The sequence below is a fragment of the Callithrix jacchus genome, chromosome 14 (assembly GCF_049354715.1).
Source record: "Callithrix jacchus isolate 240 chromosome 14, calJac240_pri, whole genome shotgun sequence".
NCBI lineage: Eukaryota > Metazoa > Chordata > Mammalia > Primates > Cebidae > Callithrix > Callithrix jacchus.
This window is the reverse complement of record NC_133515.1, coordinates 42,331,519-42,350,775: the sequence shown is the minus strand read 5'-3', so window position 1 is coordinate 42,350,775 and position 19,257 is coordinate 42,331,519. Positions and strand designations below refer to the sequence as shown.

Sequence of the window (19,257 nt, the reverse complement as noted above, 5' to 3'; positions counted from 1 at the left end):
AGTTGCAATAGGTCAGGCAAGACCTGTATTAGGGGGCTGACAGAAGGTGACAGTCAAAAGATAGGACATAATATGAAGAGGATTTACTGAGGTATGAGATGGTGGAGGATGGTCTCAAGGAGTAAAAACAGTTCACTGCACATACGTGCAAAGTCTCAAAATTAATCATTTCTATGTATAAAGGAACATCTCTCAAATGAGGCCTGTTAGGATGTAACAGCGTATGCTCTTTGTGATTTGTGAAAACAATACAAACCAACTTTCCATGTGAGATCTTAGGGGGCTACTACTGGGTTCTCAAATCATTACAATTTCCATGCCAAGTAACAAGGAATTCAGGAGGTTCTATTTTGGGAATTAAGGAGTGTCCCCAAAAGTAACAGTCCTGCCTTAAAGCAATTCTTCTGGACTTCACCTGAGAGCAATGGCCAGAACCTCGCTTTTACAAGAATAAGGAGAAATGACAGGACATCACAGACATTGCCCCTTTCAGCTACGGCAGGTGGCGAAGAGGGTCAAAGCCTCAAAGCAAGGGGTGGAAAAGCCAAGCTTGTGACAGCAAAAGTGAGACACAGAGACCACAAAAGATGAAGCCCACACCCAGAAGCCATGAGCTGGAAAGGCCATGCCAAGGGACCAAGACATATTACCTTTCCGGGATGTGGTTTCTGCTCCTCTTCTTGGACGAGGAGCCTCCAGGAAAGTCACATCCCAGATTCCAGCCACTGCAGGGATGGTGCCATTGGCTCATGTGGGTCCCAAGAAGCCACCCACCCAATGCCAGGCTGGCCAAAAGCGCCATACTGGTGCCCTAAGTGCCAGGATAAGGACCTAGACTGAAAGAGACTGGGAAGCCACCCAAGCAGAGCTCCGGTCTCTCAAAGTTCTGGGATTACAGGTATGAGCCACTGCACCCAGTCCACATTCAAATTTGAAATTAAATTATAAAATATTCTGGCCGGGCCCAGTTATCCCAGCCTATAATCCCAGCACTTTGGGAGGCGAAGATGAGCACATCACTCGAGGTTAAAAGTTTGAGACCAGCCTGGCCAACGTAGTGAAAACCTATGTCAACTAAAAATACAAAACTTAGCCCCAAAATTAGCCAGATGTGGTGGCTCACACCTGTAGTCCAGGCTACTTGGGAGGCTGAGGCAGGAAAATGGCTTGAACGTAGGAGGCAGAGGTTGCAGTGAGCCAAGATAACGCCTTTGACCTCCAGCCTGGGTGACAGAGGGAGACTCCATCTCAACAAAAAAAAAATTGATTCAGGTATCTCTAATACCCTACCACCAAGTAAAAATATTATATCCATATATTTCCTCTTCCAAACCAGCTTATTCCACACAGAAATCACCAGTAACTCAGCCCTAACTCATTTATCATGGTTATAAGACAAGTTAGTGAGAAAAGCACTAACTAGGAAAACAAAAACCAAGGCAATCCAGGTCAACGTGAGCTGACTGCAGACATCTCTTTCTTTGCTTTAGCGCACAGCACAACTCACCACAGTGCCTTTTTCACACACCCCTTTTGATTTCCTTCACAAAACCTATCAGGCCAAGATAGTTCATGATGTCTCAAAAGAAATAACCATTATGAGAAAAACGTGCACTATGTCTTGCAATGTTGTATTTTTTAAAAATATGACAGGGAAAAAACATGTATAAAAACCGGGGCATTTAAAAGCAACCTACAGGTCGGGCATGGTGGCTCACGCCTATAATCCCAGCACTTTGGGAGGCTGAGGTGGGCAGATAACCCGAGGTCAGGAGCCAACATGGTGAAACCTTATCTCTACTAAAAATACAAAATTTAGTCAGGCATGGTGGCGGGCACCTGTAATCCCAGCTACTCCGGAGGCTGAGGCAGGAGAATCGTTTGAACCCAGGAGGTGCAGGTTTCAATGAGCCGAGATCCTGCCACTGCACTCCAGCCTGGGACACAAGCGTGAAATGCTGTCTCAAAAATAAATAAATAAAAATAATAAAATAAAAGCAATCTACATTCTGTAGACATACTAAGGAATGATATAAATGAGCAATATGACATAAAACAAAATGGAAAAATATATTATGATTATTTTCTTCAGTGTACAAAAGTCATGGAAGTTTCTGGACTATCTAGCTACATACAAAATACTGAATTATCTGTTCTGTTAATACACAATAAGGGTGTGTCGTTTCCCACAGAAACCAAAAAAGCCACACAAATCTCTTTGTTCCTGTCACTCAACTGGCCTCTTTCCTGTTCTCCACTAAATTCTTCAACCCTTCATTTTGCCTGGCCCTTGCACCCAAGCATGGCCGACAGGGAATTCTAAAGGCCCAAGATTCCACAGTGGCTGTTTACAATGGAGAGGAGGCTATAAGTAACTGCCACACTGGATCCTTTTACGTGAGAAGAAAGAAAATACCCTGAATGCCTCTCACGTACAAAAGAGCAGGATGGCAGGATGTCTGTGTGGCCCAAGGAGTCAGAGGTAGCAAACTATGGGCAACAGAATTGTGAACAAAGGCTAGAAGAGGGAAGCTCTGCAGTCAGCCCTGTCTTCTACCTCCCTGGTGTTTGCTTCTTATGAGCAGAGTTTGTTTTCCAAATGTCACAACATGGAAAAGAAGACCCCTGCTCTGGAAGTTGACAGGAAGTCATACCCACGACTGTAAAAATGCAAGATCAAAGCTTGGCCCAGAAACAATGTCTAAAATCAAGCGGAAAAAAGAAGAGCAGAAGAGAGATCCAAGTCCAACCTGGCCCAGCCTGGGCCAGCCCAAGGAATGTAGGATTCAAGGAGAAGACATTAAAAGGAGGAGCTTTAAACCGCATCGTTTCCTACAAGGGGCAGTCAACGAAGTTAGCTCTAAAGCCAAGGTACAAAAGAAGGCCCTTTAATCTCTGGCCCTTAAAAGCAGCAGTAAATTCATTACTCAGATTCACTGAAACGCTTTTAGAACAACTGTAACTGCTCAGCTTAGATGTCCCTTTCCTTTCTCTGCAGGGTGCTTTGTACATACTATACAATTATAAATGTACGGTATGATGTACTATGAAATATGACATATAAAATACAAATACTAGTCAATGATATTAGTGAACATGTATAAGAAACACTGAGATGATCATGCAGGATTTCACCTCCCTGGAACTCAGCCACTTGGTACTGTTTCAGCTTTCTACCACCTCTGCCAGCCAATCCCATCTTCCTGAGAATCTGGCCTCCCTATTGGCTATTGCACACCTTTAAACTGCCTGCTCTGTGACATCATTCTCTCACCAAGCCTATTGCCAGCTGGTAGAATCTTGGGGTAGCCCCTGACCAGTGTGACCCGTGGCCTTCATACTGGACACATTCACTCCTTGGCTTCAGCCACCCAGACATCCACTAGGATCGTCTCTTCATCCCTTGAATCTACAGTTGATGTTTCTTCTTCTCTGACCATGTCAGGTAAAGAGAGAACCTTTCTTGACAGTTTTTCATTTGACTTCTTTCCCCCTAACTTTAGATTTCTTTACCCCTGTAGTCCCAAACAGCTTGGAATAACAGGGAACGTATTCAAGTAGATATCTAGAGACCTCATTTCAGTTTTGGCTTTGACAGTTACTAGCTGTGTGACTTTACAGGACTCTTTTGTTCTCTCACAAAATCTGTTTCCTCATCTGTTACATTAGGATAATAGATTGGTTATTCCCTCTTGCCCCCTTCTTTTCTAACGCTGAGTCTTAAAGGGCACACGTACAGAAAATGAACTCAGACACTTTTTGAAGGTGTTTGTTTCAACAGAAACAGAGAGAAAACCTAAGTGACCTAGAAAACTAGCAACATATTCTGTGGCGGTTCATGTGTAATAGTCTCCCTCCACTAATATTTCAACTTCACCATTTTAAATTTAGTGATGTTTTACATATTCAGCCAGGCACGGTGGCTCACACCTGTAATCTCAGCACTTTGGGAGGACATCTCCCTCACTAATATTTCAACTTTACTATTTTATATTTAGTGATGTGTAGTGATGTTTTTAATATTCAGCTGAGCATGGTAGCTCCCACCTGTAATCTCAGTGCTTTGGGAGGCTGAGATGGGAGAATCGCTTGACCCTAGGAGTTTGAAACCAGTCTGGGCAACATTGCACGACCCCATCTCTACAAATTAAAAAAAAAAATTGGCCAGGTGTGGGGCAGGCCAGGTACTCAGAAGGCTGAGGTGGGAGGATGAGTTGACTGTTTGAGGCCAGGAGGTTGAGGCTGCAGTGAGCCATGTTCACACCACTGGACTTCAGTCTGTGTGATGAGGCCAGACCCTGTTTCCAACAAACAAACAAACAAACGAACAAACGTAATATTCATGCTCTGGAGATTCCTTTCTGAACTAGATGGAAAGAGAAAATGAAGAGTACTGGGTTATAAGGAGGCAGATATTCTAAGGTAAGGGATTTGGGATTTTAAATGAAAGCAGAAAGACCGGGTCCCCTACACTTACCCTTGGGATATGCTCTGGAGAATTACACAATGATTTCAAAAGAAAAAAGTGTATTTTAAATTTTGGAAGATAAGCACAAAGGCAACAGAGTGAAATCTATTCAGAATATGGCAAAATGAAGTCGGTTTTAGCAAAGGCTTAGATCAATAACCTAGGAAGGAAACAGGATAGAATAGAGCATCCCTAGATAAAGCAGCTTATCAGAAGGCACATTCAGTTGTTTTTTTCTGTTGCCCTTTTGAACATAGATGACACTTGACAGTTTTTAATATAAACATTTTAGAAATGTGTTTGAGAAATGACGTTTCCAGGCCGAACATTGTGGCTCACCTCGTAATCCCAGTACTTTGGGAGGCCAAGGCAAGCAGATCACTTGATGTCAGGAGTTTGGGACCAGCCTGGCAAACATGGTGAAACCCTGTCTCTATTAAAAATATAAAAAATTAGCCATGTACAGTGGTGGGCACATATAATCCCAGCTACTTGGGAGGCTGAGGCACAAGAATTGCTGGAGCCCAGGAGGCAGAGGTTGCAGTTAGCCAAGGTCAAGTCACTGCATTCCAGCCTTGATGACAGAATGAGACTCTGTCAAAAAAGAAACACACACACACACGCACACACACACACAGCCATTTCTTGTGAAACTATTAGGTGGTATTTTGCCGTAGGATAAAAAGCCAGGCTTGAAGAGTGCCAAGAATGACCCTTCAGGTTTACCAATGGCCTGGCTTAAAGGTAAATGCTAGGCAATGTCACATCATCTGTAGAAGCAAAATGTGACACTAAAAATTATGAAAGTAATAGCTGTGTTATGTTCTCGTAGGCCAAAATTGCCATATTACACATTCTATTTGTCCTACTTTCTGGTCTACGCTCAAGAAGAGTCCTGGCAAGGAAGTCATGGTAATGATATTACATAATGTAAATCCTAAACAGGTCAATCTGACCTCTCTCAGCCTCAGGTACTCATAAAATGAAAATCTTAGAACTTCTCTAAGGACCTCCCAGTTCTAAAATGCTCCAATTCTAGGAAATAGTTAGGAGTCAACACTTACCCAGATTCAAGAGAAAGATAGGGAAGGGAGAAGGTTGCTTCTAGCCTAGGAAATAATGTATGAATCCAGACCTCTTGGGTCTTCTGCACATCTGTGCCCATATTGGACACAAAGACAGTTCATCAGAAGAGGACCAAACTGCTTCAGCACTCATGGCCATCGTAAAGTGTTTGGCTTTTGGTATCTCAATGAGTATCGGTATTAGAGGCTTCCTGATGGCAACAACCTTAAGATGATGCTGTTCTTCAGATAAGGTGACATTTTCTCAATCTCACCAGTTTGTTCATCTCTCTTCTTTCCTACAGAACATTTCCAAAATACCTCTTTACTTGGAACTGCAAATTCTCTGCAGCTCTCTCTTCCTGTGGTGAGCAATGCGGCTTCCCTAACAGGAAACATTTCCAACTTCTCCAGAGCCACTGCTCCAGCTGTTAGCTCAGCATGGCTACTGCCACAAGCCTCTGGCACGTCTTTCCAGCCACTCACGGGCAGTGCCTACCTTTACCAACATTCTACCACATCTATGTTGTCTGGGGTTAGTGGCCAGAGCCATAGCTCTACTTCAGCTGCCTCTTACCCAGGCATTTTTGAGTGGGACAGTACAGCAAAGACAGCAAAGAAGTCACCCTCACTCAGGGACTTCACTGTGACTGTCACTGACCAGAACACAGCTGTCTCTTCCATGTCTATGACAGCCCGGCATGATAAAACTTCACATGCAAATATTATAGTCCCTCTGTATCCAACACTATCTGCCAGACTTGTTGAGAGGACACAATCTCAAATTCCAAATCAGCAGGGCCATAGCCTGTCACTTCCCTACCAGACAGGAAGGCAGGTCTATTACTATAATCCAGGCACACTGGGGCCTCAACTATCTGGAGAACTTGGCCCCTGGCTGCAATCCTATGGCTCTGCGTCATACCCAGGAAATAGGGCCTCTGCCCATCAACCAGAAATGGTGATGGTGCTAAAGGAGGTTCAGCCCACAAAAGTTCTACCACCAGTCTCCACTTCCGGGATGCATTACTCTGTGTCTGCTCAACCCAGCACAGAAACCAGTTTTCAAGGTGAGTACAAACAGCAAAAAAGGAGAGGAATAAACACAGTATTGAAAGGGAGGGTCAAATCTATAGCCGAGTGGTAAGTCCACAGAATGTCAGAATTTGGGTGCTGAGACTTCAACCACTATTCTGGGGCACTGCTGTCCATTTTCAGCCTCTATGTAAGAACACCTCCTAAGCGGGAAAGTTGAACACTATAATGGCCATCTATGCCACATGTAAGAGAGTCCCAAGAGATACCACACTTTTTAGTGCCCTGGCTGATCAGTTCCCCTGCACCAGCACACTGTAACGTTCTCCCTTAATCTGTTACTTTACTCTCTTTCGAAGGCATTTCAGAACTCTTATTTTTGCAGTGACATTTTGATTTTCCTTAACTTACAATAGGATTTAAGACCTTGTGCTAGAGATCCTCTCTAAAACAAACAGGCTCAGAATCTGTGCTTGCTTATGTATTTCATAAGAAAGGGCTCCACCCTCTCCCCTAGACCATGGCGTAAAGGGTTCTTACTCTCTCAAGAGAGTGGAGAGAATGGAAAGGACCCTATACGAGAATATAAGGCTTTATAAAACATCTCCTATTTAAAATCACTTTTACTTTTTATTTGGCTTATAACAACCCTATAAAATTCAAAGAAAGCTAAGAAACAATCACATCAAATGATAACCAGTAAGAGAACAGTCACTGCCTATCACCTAATACAGAATCTTGTCCATGGTCCTAAAGAAGAACTAGTAGAAATGCCTTGCCCATGTTAGAAAGGTATCCCATTGCTGCATTGGCATATAGGGGGAACATCACACTTACCAGGGATTGACTTCTTCCTTGATTCCTTTGTAGTGATGGAAACTTCCCTGGGGATGGGTACTTCCCTGAAATTGCAATCTGCAAGCCAGACATTTTGTCTGGCACAAACTCCAGAATTCACCAAGTCCTGCAGTAGCAGAAATACCCAGATACGTGAGAGTAATCCATCATCTGAGCTTGGGGACATTTCAATGACAGCTCCAGTCCAGAGTCCAACTAATCTCTTGACAGTGTCTCTAGCTCCAAGCCAGGACAAAACTGAGAATAAGAATTTGGATGAGATTAAGACCAAGATTTCAAACCCTCTAAATGCCTACCAATTCTCAATAGAAAACCAAAATCCTCCAGTGCTTCCTTTAGAAGTCCCTGATATTCACCAGCTTCTGACCTGCATTGATCCTCTTGGCCAAGGGGAGCAGCCTGGTTCTGAAAATGCCAATCTGAGAAAAAACAGCCTGAGTCTTCAGGGCCAAGGGCTACTTGAAAATGGGAGTGAGTCTAGCAGTGATCTTGCAGACGTCACTACATTGGTGGAGAATACTCACCTCCCCTCGATCATCAGTTCTTTGCAAGATCTTGACCAACCCAAAAGTCCCTCCATCTTCAGGTCCTTACAAGATCTTGACCAACCCAAAAGTCCCTCCATCTTCAGTTCCTTACAAGATCTTGACCAACCCAAAAGTCCCTCCCTATTCAGTTCCTTACAAGATCTTGACCAGCCCCAAAGTCCCTCCCTATTCAGTTCCGTGCAAGATCTTGACCAATCCAAAAGTCCGTTCATCTTCACTTCCTTACAAGATCTTGACCAACCCAAAAGTCCCTACATCTTCAGTTCCATACAAGATCTTGACCAATCCAAAAGTCCCTCAGGCAAGAAAGCCAAAGATCCCAGCACCATCAAGGTAAATCAAGTGCCGGAAAAGTCAAGTGTCATAAAGGGTCACTCTGATCAAGTAAGGAAGAACAAGCATAAAGCTGCCGAGCCTATCCAGGGTGCTCCCAAGGCCAAAATCCAGCCAAAGAACCCAGAGAGCCTATTAGAGGGAGAAGTGGCTGTTTGCAGTGCTACCACCAGTGACAGCGCTTCTGTGAGCAAGGGCAAGCGTTCTAGCAACAAAAGTCACAAAGCCGCATCCAGCAGAGGCAGCACAACTAAGAGGCATGGGCAGGGGAAGACCAAAAGGAGCAGAGAGAACAGCTCCAAGAAATCTGGAGACAGTAAGAAGTCAGGGACGGAAGTCAAGGTTGAAGAGAAGCAAACAATTCCAAATAGAAAGCGGAAGAAAAATCAACCTGAGCTTAGCCAAGAGACCTTCAAAAAGCCACGAACCTCCCTAGGCATGCACATGCTAGAGTCCGTGCAAGTTTTCCATGCACTGGGGAAAAAGACTGACAAGAAAACTGGATTGTCTTCCTCCCGGACTCTGGGGAGCTTAAGCAACACCCAGAACCCCCGGCCATTCTCAGCTCTTACACCATGGCTGGCTACCCGACGTGAGGGGAAAGGCCCAGACAAAACACAAGTCAACGCCAAGAAACTAGATGATAATGCTGAAAAAGAGTGTCCATCTCCATCCCAGAATGAGTTGCCACCACCTGGGAAGGTCAAGTTGGTACCGTTGCCCTTTCTGACCCCGGACAAACCTCAAGCTCGACCTGTTTCTCGGCGGCCACACCCTCCGGTCTCACATAGGCCTGCTGTGGCTTGTCCTTCTCCACCTAATTCTACTAACTCAGCTCAGTCAACTGCTGTCAGTACATCCCAACCGGCTCCTACCAACACATCTTTGACAGGTCCTGCCAGACCAGCTCAGCCAATTTCGACCAATGCAACCGAATCCGGTTCAACCAATCCTAACCAGGCTCCTATTGCCTCTCAGTCTGCTGCTTCTAGGCCAGCACTCTACAAAACATCATCTTGCTCTTCTCTCCAGCGGGAGCCTGTTTCCACTGCTGTGACCAATCTCCAGTCACTGCCCAAGCCTCAAAATCAGTTCTTAATCCAAGACTTCAGTTTACAACGCAGGCCATGGAGGACACCCGACATTTCTGGGCCAGTAGAGTCAACGCCCATCACAAAAGAGCAGAGGCCAGAACGTGAGGCCATGAAGAGGAAGGCTCAGCAAGAGCGTGAGAATGCTGCCAAATACACCTCTTTGGGGAAACTGCAGTTCTTCATCCAGAGGGAAAAAGATATGGAAATTTCTGAATTCTATGGCTACAGATTCTAAGAGCTGCTGAGACTGTTGGCTTTACTTTGGATACCAGCTGGTTTTCCAAATATATAGATAGATACTGCTTTCTTTATTCCAATAATATATTTTTAAAACTTGATAAAGAAATGTAATAGAATTAATAATGAGTAATAAATAGGCTTTTGAGTTTTGAGATGCTGTTGACTGTGGGTTTTCCTTGGTGGGGGTGGGGATCAAAGGCTGCCTTAGAAAAAATTATGGCTGAACACGGTGGCTCATGCCTGCAATCCCAGCACTTTGGGAGGCCAAGGTGGGTGGATCACCTGAGTCAGGAGTTTGTAACCAGCCTGGCCAACGTGGTGAAACTCATCTCTACTAAAAATACAAAGAAATAGCTGGGTGTGGTGGTGGGTTCCTGTAATCCCAGCTTCTTGGGAGGCTGAGGCAGAATCGCTTCAACACAGGAGGCAGAGGTTGTAGCGAGCCGAGATCGCACCACTGCCCTCCTGCCTGAGCAACACAGAGAAACTGAATCTTAAAAAAATAAATAAATGAAATAAAAACAAGAAGGTACTGAAAGTTGGATGGTGTTGAATAGACAGTAGAATTGAGGAGAGAGGACGGAACATGGTCCAGGCCTAAGAAGGTCAAAAGGGGAGAGATTTTATGGGCTATACAAAGAACCAGAAATGGGGGAAATGGCAGAAGTTAAGATTCAGAATCTGAGGTTAGGAATAAAAGAATAAAATTTGGATAGAAGTTGAAGATGGCAGAAGATAAGGCTGCGTGGAGCAAAAGAAATGTACAAAATCTCCCGTGGATGATGGCCTTATGTCTTGTGGCCTATCAGATAGGTGTTTTAGAAAATAAGATTCAGGATGGCGCTGTGAGAACAACCCAGGATTGGAGTTCTCGTTGTGTCTGCGGAGAGGTGAGTCTGAGCTGCATTTCCAGACTGATCTTTGTTGCTCACGGAACGGGGAAATTCCCAAGTGAAGAGGAGACGCGGGACGCCAGGCAGATATTCCGCCTGGCGAAGCCGGCAGCCGGGGTGGCGGCGGCCGGCCCTACCCAGCGCTCCCCACAGGGCGCACTTGTCCGGGTGCCCCATTGAACCGGCAACCGGAGACGTGAGAGGGCTGGACTTGAGACTGAGCTAGACTTGAACAGTGGGCCAGCCCAGGGGATTGCAGGAACAGAGCGTTAGGATTGGCCCAGTGGGACGAACAAAACCGCGATTTCAAACAAGCCCCGTGCAGACGGCCCGAGACGCTCTGAGGGGGAGGGGCAGCCACCATTACCGAGGTAACCCGCCACAACTGAGATACACGCCCATTGCTGACGCAGCCAGCCGTTGCCGAGGCAACCTGTCCCTACTGAGATACACGCCCACTGCTGACGCAGCCAGCCGTTGCCGAGGCAACCCGTCCCTACTGAGATACACGCCCACTGCTGACGCAGCCTGCCGTCGCCGAGGCAACCCGCTACAACAGAGAGACTCCGCTGCAGGGCGTGGCGGAGAACAGCAGAACAGCAGAGCCAGGGCGAGCCTCACAACAGCAGGGCGGAGCCTCGGCAGGCAAACAGTGGCTAGTCTGCATCCTAGCTGGGCAGGACCTCAACGGACATCCAAAAATAAAGCCCAAACCCCTCAACACAGAGCATTTGAGAAAAAAAAGGGTTTTTTTAATGAGCTCTGTTGCAGCAGAATCAAACATAGCAGCCTAACAGCCCTGAATGAACAACACAGCTCACAGCTCAGCAATTAAACCCCTATAAAGTACAAACTGTCTCCTCAAGCAGCTCCCCGACCCCTCTATATCCAAAAGATTGACATTAGGCAGGCACCATCCTGGGACAAAGATAGCAGAAAAAGAAACTGGTAGCATCCCTCGCTGTGCCACAGCTGCTAGAGGTGCACCCCAGACAAGCAGGGTCTGGAGTGGACCTCAGCACTAGTAAAGCGAAGGGGCTAGACTGGTAGAAGGAAAACCAAGCAACAGAAATACTTCATCATCAACATTCAGGGAGTCCACTCAGAGACCCAATCGAAAAGTCAGCAACTACGCAGATGACCAGCGGACAAATCCGCAAAGATGGGAAGAAACCAGCGCAAAAAGGAGGAAAACACCCGAAACCAGAACACCTCGCCTCCTAGAAAGGACCAAAACTCCTCACCAGCAAGGGAACAAAGCTGGACGGAGAATGACTGTGACGAAATGACGGAATTAGACTTCAGAAGATGGATAATGAGAAACTTTGGTGAGCTAAAAGATCATGTATTAAATCAATGCAAAGAAACTAAGAACCTTGAGAAAAGATTTGAAAAAAGATTTGAGGAAATGATAACAAGAATGGATAACTTAGAGAGGAATATGAACGAATTAAAGGAGCTGAGAAACACAATACGAGAACTTCGCGAAGCATGCACAAGTTTCAATAGCCGAATTGACCAAGCAGAAGAAAGAATATCTGAAGTCGAAGACCAACTCAATGAAATAAAACGAGAAACCAAGATTAGAGAAAAAAATGCAAAAAGGAATGAACAAAGTCTCCAAGAAATGTGGGACTATGTGAAAAGACCTAACCTACGTTTGTTAGGTGTACCAGAAGGGGACGAAGAGAATGAATCCAAGCTGGAAAATACTCTTCAGGACATCATCCAGGAAAATTTCCCCCACCTAGCAAGACAGGCCAACACTCAATTGCAGGAAATTCAGAGAACACCACAAAGATATTCCGCAAGAAGAGCAACCCCAAGGCACATAATCGTCAGATTCAATAGGGTTGAAATAAAGGAGAGAATACTAAGGGCAGCCAGAGAGAAAGGTCGGGTCACCCACAAAGGGAAGCCCATCAGACTCACAGCAGATCTCTCGGCAGAAACACTACAAGCCAGAAGAGAGTGGGGGCCAATATTCAACATTCTTAAAGAAAAGAACTTTCAACCCAGAATTTCATATCCAGCCAAACTGAGCTTCAGAAGAGAAGGAAAAATAAAATCCTTTGTGAATAAGCAAGTACTCAGAGATTTTGTCACCACCAGGCCTGCTTTACAAGAGCTCCTAAAAGAGGCACTAGACATAGAAAGGATCAACCAGTACCAGCCATTCCAAAATCACACTGAATGCTAAGGAGCATCAACATAATGAAGAATCTACAACAACTAACAGGCAAAACAGCCACTTAGCATCAAAATGGCAGTATCAAATTCACACATAACAATATTAACCCTAAATGTAAATGGACTAAATGCACCAATCAAAAGACACAGACTGGCAAATTGGATAAAAAGCCAAAACCCATCAGTGTGCTGTATCCAGGAAACCCATCTCACATGCAAGGATACACAAAGGCTCAAAATGAAGGGATGGAGGAAGATTTACCAAGCTAATGGAAAGCAAAAAAAAGCAGGAGTTGCAATTCTCATCTCCGATAAAAGAGACTTTAAAGCAACAAAGATCAAAAGAGACAAAGAAGGCCATTACATAATGGTAAAAGGATCGATAAAACAAGAAGAGCTAACAATCCTAAACATATATGGACCCAATGCAGGAGCACCCAGATACATAAGGCAAGTTCTTAAGGACTTACAAAAGGACTTAGACTCCCACACAATAATAGTGGGAGACTTTAACACTCCACTGTCAATACTAGACAGATCTACCAGACAAAAAATCAACAAGGATATCCAGGGCTTGAACTCAGACCTGGAGCAAGCAAACCTGATAGACATTTACAGAACTCTCCACCCCAAATCCACAGAATACACATTCTTCTCAGCACCACATCACACCTACTCTAAAATTGACCACATAATTGGAAGTAAAGCACTGCTCAACAAATGCAAAACAACTGAAATCATAACGAATAGCCTCTCAGACCATAGTGCAATCAAGTTAGAACTCAGAATTCAGAAACAGACCCAGAACCGCACAGCTTCATGGAAACTGAACAACTGGCTCTTGAATGTTGACTGGGTAAACAACGAAATGAAGGCAGAAATAAAGAAGTTCTTTGAAACCAATGAGAACGAAGACACAACGTGCCAGAACCTCTGGGACACATTTAAAGCAGTCTCTAGAGGAAAGTATATAGCAATAAGTGCCCATATGAGGAGAATGGAGAGATCCAAAATTGACACCCTATCGTCAAAATTGAAAGAGCTAGAGGACCAAGACCAAAAAAACTCAAAACCCAGCAGAAGACAAGAAATAACTAAGATCAGAGCTGAGCTGAAGGAGATTGAGACACAAAAAACCCTTCAAAAAATCAATAAATCCAAGAGCTGGTTTTTTGAAAAGATCAACAAAATAGACAGACCACTAGCCAGATTGATTAAAAAGAAAAGAGAGAACAACCAAATAGATGCAATAAAAAATGATAAAGGGGAAATCACCACAGATCCCACAGAAATTCAAACCATCATCAGAGAATATTACAAACAACTTTATGCGCATAAACTAGTAAACCTGGAAGAAATGGACAAATTCCTGGATTCCTGTGTCCTCCCAAGCCTAAACCAGGAGGAAGCTGAAACTATGAATAGACCAATAACAAGGTCTGAAGTTGAGGCAGCAATTAAGAGCCTACCACACAAAAAAAGCCCAGGTCCAGACAGGTTCACAGCCGAATTCTACCAGACACACAAGGAAGAGCTGGCACCATTTCTTCTAAAACTATTTCAAACAATCCAAAAAGAGGGAATCCTTCCCAAATCATTTTATGAGACCAACATCATTCTGATACCAAAACCCGGCAGAGACCCAACTAGAAAAGAAAACTTCAGGCCAATATCCATGATGAACATAGATGCAAAAATCTTCAATAAAATATTGGCAAGCTGATTGCAACAGCAAATCAAAAAACTTATTCATCATGATCAAGTAGGATTCATCCCGGGGATGCAAGGCTGGTTCAACATACGCAAGTCTATAAATGTAATTCACCACATAAACAGAACCAAAAACAAAAACCACATGATTATCTCAATTGACGCAGAGAAGGCATTTGACAAAATTCAACAGCCCTTTATGCTAAAAACCCTCAATAAACTCGGTATCGATGGAACGTATCTCAAAGTAATAAAAGCTATTTATGACAAACCAACAGCCAATATCATACCGAATGGGCAAAAACTGGAAGCATTCCCTTTGAAATCTGGCACTAGACAAGGATGCCCTCTTTCACCACTCCTATTCAATATAGTACTGGAAGTTCTAGCCAGAGCAATCAGGCAAGAAAAAGAAATAAATGGTATTCAAATAGGAAAGGTGGAAGCCAAATTGTCTCTATTTGCAGACGACAGGATAGTATACCTAGAAGACCCCATTGCCTCAGCCCAAAAACTCCTGAAACTGATAAGCAACTTCAGCAAAGTCTCAGGATATAAAATCGATGTGCAAAAATCACAAGCATTCGTCTACACCAATAACAGACTTAAAGAAAGCTAAATCAAGAGCGAACTGCCATTCGCAATTGCTACAAAAAGAATAAAATACCTTGGAATACAACTCACAAGGAACGTAAGAGACCTCTTCAAGGAGAACTACAAACCACTGCTCAACGAAATCAGAGAGGACACAAACAGATGGAGAAACATTCCATGTTCATGGTTAGGAAGAATTAATATCATGAAAATGGCTATACTGCCCAAAGTAATTTACAGAATCAACGCTATCCCATCAAGCTACCATTGACTTTCTTCACAGAACTGGAAAAAACCACCATGAACTTCATATGGAACCAAAAGAGAGCCCGCATAGCCAAGTCAATTCTAAGCAAAAAGAACACAGCGGGGGGCATCACACTACCGGATTTCAAACTATACTACAAGGCTACAGTAATCAAAACAGCATGGTACTGGTACCAAAACAGAGATAAAGACCAATGGAACAAAACAGAGGCACCGGAGGCAACACAACATACATACAACTATACAATCTTTGATAAACATGACAAAAACAAGCAATGGGGAAAGGATTCCATGTGTCACAAATGGTGTTGGGAAAACTGGCTAGCCATGTGCAGAAAGCAGAAACTGGACCCCTTCCTGACACCTTACACTAAAATTAACTCCAGATGGATTAAAGACTTAAACATAAGACCTGGCACCATAAAAACCCTAGAAGAAAATCTAGGCAAAACTATCCAGGACATAGGAGTAGGCAAGGACTTCATGAACAAAACACCAAAAGCATTGGCAACAAAAGCCAAAATAGACAAATGGGACCTAATGAAACTCCACAGCTTCTGCACGGCAAAAGAAACAGTCACTAGAGTGGATCGGCAACCAACAGAATGGGAAAAAATTTTTGCAGTTTACCCATCTGACAAAGGGCTGATATCCAGAATTTACAAAGAACTCAAACGGATTTACAGGAAAAAACCAAACAAGCCCATTCAAAAGTGGGCAAAGGATATGAACAGATACTTTACGAAAGAAGACATATATGAGGCCAACAATCATATGAAAAAATGCTCATTGTCACTGATCATCAGAGAGATGCAAATCAAAACCACATTGAGATACCATCTCACGCCAGTTAGAATGGCGATCATTAAAAAATCTGGAGACAACAGATGCTGGAGAGGATGTGGAGAAAAAGGAACACTTTTACACTGTTGGTGGGAGTGTAAATTAGTTCAACCATTGTGGAAGACGGTGTGGCGATTCCTCAAGGCCTTAGAAATAGAAATTCCATTTGACCCAGCAATCCCATTACTGGGTATATATCCAAAAGACTATAAATCCTTCTACTATAAGGACACATGTACACGAATGTTCATTGCAGCACTGTTTACAATAGCAAAGACCTGGAATCAACCCAAATGCCCATTGATAATAGACTGGATTGGAAAAATGTGGCACATATACACCATGGAATATTATGCAGCAATCAGAAATGATGAGTTTGTGTTGTTTGTAGGGACATGGATGAATCTGGAGAACATCATCCTCAGCAAACTGACACAAGAACAGAAAATGAAACACCGCATATTCTCACTCATAGGTGGGTGATGAAAAATGAGAACACATGGACACAGAAAGGGGAGTACTAAACACTGGGGTCTATTGGGGGGAAAAGGGGAGGGCCAGTGGGAGGGGGAGGTGGGGAGGGATAGCCTGGGGAGAAAAGCCAAATGTGGGTGAAGGGGAGAAGAAAAGAAAGCACACTGCCATGTGTGTACCTACGCAACTATCTTGCATGCTCTGCTCATGTACCCCAAAACCTGTAATCCAATAAAAAATTTAAAAAAAATAAATAAATAAAATAAAAAAAATTAAAAAAAAGAAAAGAAAAGAAAATAAGATTCAGGACTCATCTCCAACAGCTTTGGGTTACCTTATACATATATGATCACAGTTGGGAAAGGTCAGTACAAAACAGGGCAATCTACCACCAGGGGAAGGGCTCACAGTTATAGGTGCAGCTAAAAACCTGGGACCCAGCCAAGTGAATTGCAGCAGCCTGAAGCTGACCCAGAAAAGACCCTGGAGTATAGATCACCGTTGACTCAACACCTATGCACGGGCCACTGAGATGCACTATTTCAGTTCACCTTCACAACCACACACAAGCCAGTAACACTGTGCCACTTTCCTAGTGAGGTAAACAGCAATATAATTTTTCCTTAAGCTTAAACACAAAAGGAAACAATAAAGAAACCTCATTAGATCTGATCACCAGCGATCTTCAAGCCAGCTCTGGTCACCAGGTAGAATTCCAGGCCAGGTTTGTATCACAGAGTCCATTTCCAATAGGCTGGATAGGATCGTTCGCAGTAATTGTCAGGATACCACCTCCTTCTCTCCTGGGCTGCTCAACTGGCACTTGGCTTCACATTCCAAGTGTACCTCCTGTGTGAATAATCTTCTTCAGAGGGACCAGGAAGAGTGATATGGCCTCTCTGGTAAACATTTGGATTCTGTGAAAACATTCTTAAAACAAAACAAAATGTAATATGTCATTACTAAAATTAATAAAATAATGTTTATTTTTAAATTATATTTTTGGCCGGGCGTGGTGGCTCACGCCTATAATCCCAGCACTTTGGGAGGCCGAGGCAGGTGGATCATGAGGTCAAGAGATGGAGACCATCCTGGTCAACAAGGTGAAACACCGTCTCTACTAAAAATACAAAAAGCAGCAGGGCATGGTGGTGCACGCCTATAATCCCAGCTACTCAGGAGGCTGAGGCAGGAGAAATGCTTGAACCCAGGAGGCAGAAGTTGCAGTGAGCCGAGATTGTGCCATTGCACTCCAGCCTGGGTAACAAGCATGAAACTCTGTCTCAAAAATAAATAAATAAATAAAATAAAATTTTTTTAAATAAAATATTTTAAATTCATAAATTTACAAAATAATATATACTCTATTAAACTGTGTGACCTTGGCAGATAAACTACTTAACTTTTATTTCCGTAAGTTCTTTATAACATGGGGCTAATAACACTTTCCACCTTCGCGAGCTGTTACGAAACTAAATTAAGAACATACATTTCAATTACCCACATTCCCTGGCAAAGAGTGGATTCCCAGAAGCCTTTCCACCTTTCCCTACAGAGATAAATGCACGGAATGCATGCCCATACTACTCTAATTAAATACTTTCTCTCCCAAAGTGTAGTAGGGTTGACATTAGACACAATAAGCTATTTTGTACTGAAAAGACATGGCTACTTCTACTTTATAAAGAAATATACACAAATTATAAAATGTAGAACAACTTTAACCATGGTACATGCAACAAATTTGAAAAAATAGGATCTAAATTTACTTGTTTCAAAAGCAGGATCAGAAAATGTCTAATTATACAAAAGAAAATTTGGAAATCTCAGAAAAGAAAAAATAACCCCCTGCTGCAGAGTCCTCAATCCCACTTACTATAATTCAATTAGTTACAATTTCCTTTTGTTCTTTTCCCAGCATATTTTTCTGGCTGTTGAATCTTACCCTATTATTTTCACTTATGATAAATGAGCTACCAATTTCAGTGGCTTTAGAAAATGCTACAGTATGGATATAATCATTATTTAGCTACATTGTCTACTGTTCGAAATATAGCAGCTACAAGTTTTTCTACGACCACAAATGATGCTGGGATTAACACTGCAAAACATATACTACCAGATCCTGAGCCAGCCCAACGTCCTACACATGGTAGGGAGTTTGAGAAATGTGAAGGATTAAGTAAAAACAGCTTTTCCTGCATTTTGAAGTATTTCCTTAGTCTCCAAATGAAATTACTAGGTAAAGCATTTTTATGGCTCTTGAAATTGTGCTTCAAAAGGCTTAAACCAATTTTCAATGCCACTAGCAACATGCTTTTAAAATGCTTGTTTACATCTTTTAAAATGTCCATTTTCGCCTTGTTGAACAGGATGGTCTCGATCTCTTGACCTCATGATCCGGCCCCCTAGGCCTCCCAAAGTGCTGGGATTACAGGCGTGAGCTGCCGTGCCCGGCCGGTAAATTTTTTTCCTTTTTTTTTTTTTGGAGATGGAGTTTCACTCTTGTTACCCAGGCTGGAGTGCAATGGCGCGATCTCGGCTCACCGCAACCTCCGCCTCCTGGGTTCAAGCAATTCTCCCGCCTCAGCCTCCCGAGTAGCTGGGACTACAGGTGCGCACCACCATGCCCAGCTAATTTTTGTA

At 43.4% G+C, this 19,257-nt stretch overlaps 1 protein-coding gene and 1 long non-coding RNA gene across 4 annotated transcripts in view; one reads left to right on the top strand and one right to left on the bottom strand.

Moving 5' to 3' along the window:
• The window catches only part of LOC100404780 (uncharacterized), a 54,115-nt gene extending 36,283 nt beyond the window's left edge, over positions 1 to 17,832 (bottom strand). Inside the window, exon 1 of one of the 3 annotated variants that reach the window (XR_013526090.1) lies at positions 17,270 to 17,832. This is a non-coding gene — a long non-coding RNA (uncharacterized LOC100404780). Of the gene's footprint in view, positions 1 to 650; positions 1,995 to 17,269 lie in introns of those variants that run through there. The other 2 variants (XR_013526089.1, XR_008476285.2) reach the window with 2 other exon arrangements.
• Positions 3,308 to 9,791, top strand: LOC118147281 (uncharacterized protein C2orf78-like). The gene is made up of 3 exons (XM_035272310.3): positions 3,308 to 3,445; positions 5,838 to 6,602; positions 7,438 to 9,791. The coding sequence occupies exons 1-3, from the start codon at positions 3,439 to 3,441 to the stop codon at positions 9,633 to 9,635; spliced, it is 2,970 nt and encodes a 989-aa protein (XP_035128201.3). The 5' UTR covers positions 3,308 to 3,438; the 3' UTR covers positions 9,636 to 9,791.
• Positions 17,833 to 19,257: the final 1,425 nt, after the last annotated feature.

What these genes read in the sequence shown, in the direction of transcription:
- LOC118147281 (XM_035272310.3), top strand. An exon ending in CACAGAAACCAGTTTTCAAG is followed by an intron (nt 6,603 to 7,437) that starts GTGAGTACAAAC and finishes ATTCCTTTGTAG; the next exon opens with TGATGGAAACTTCCCTGGGG.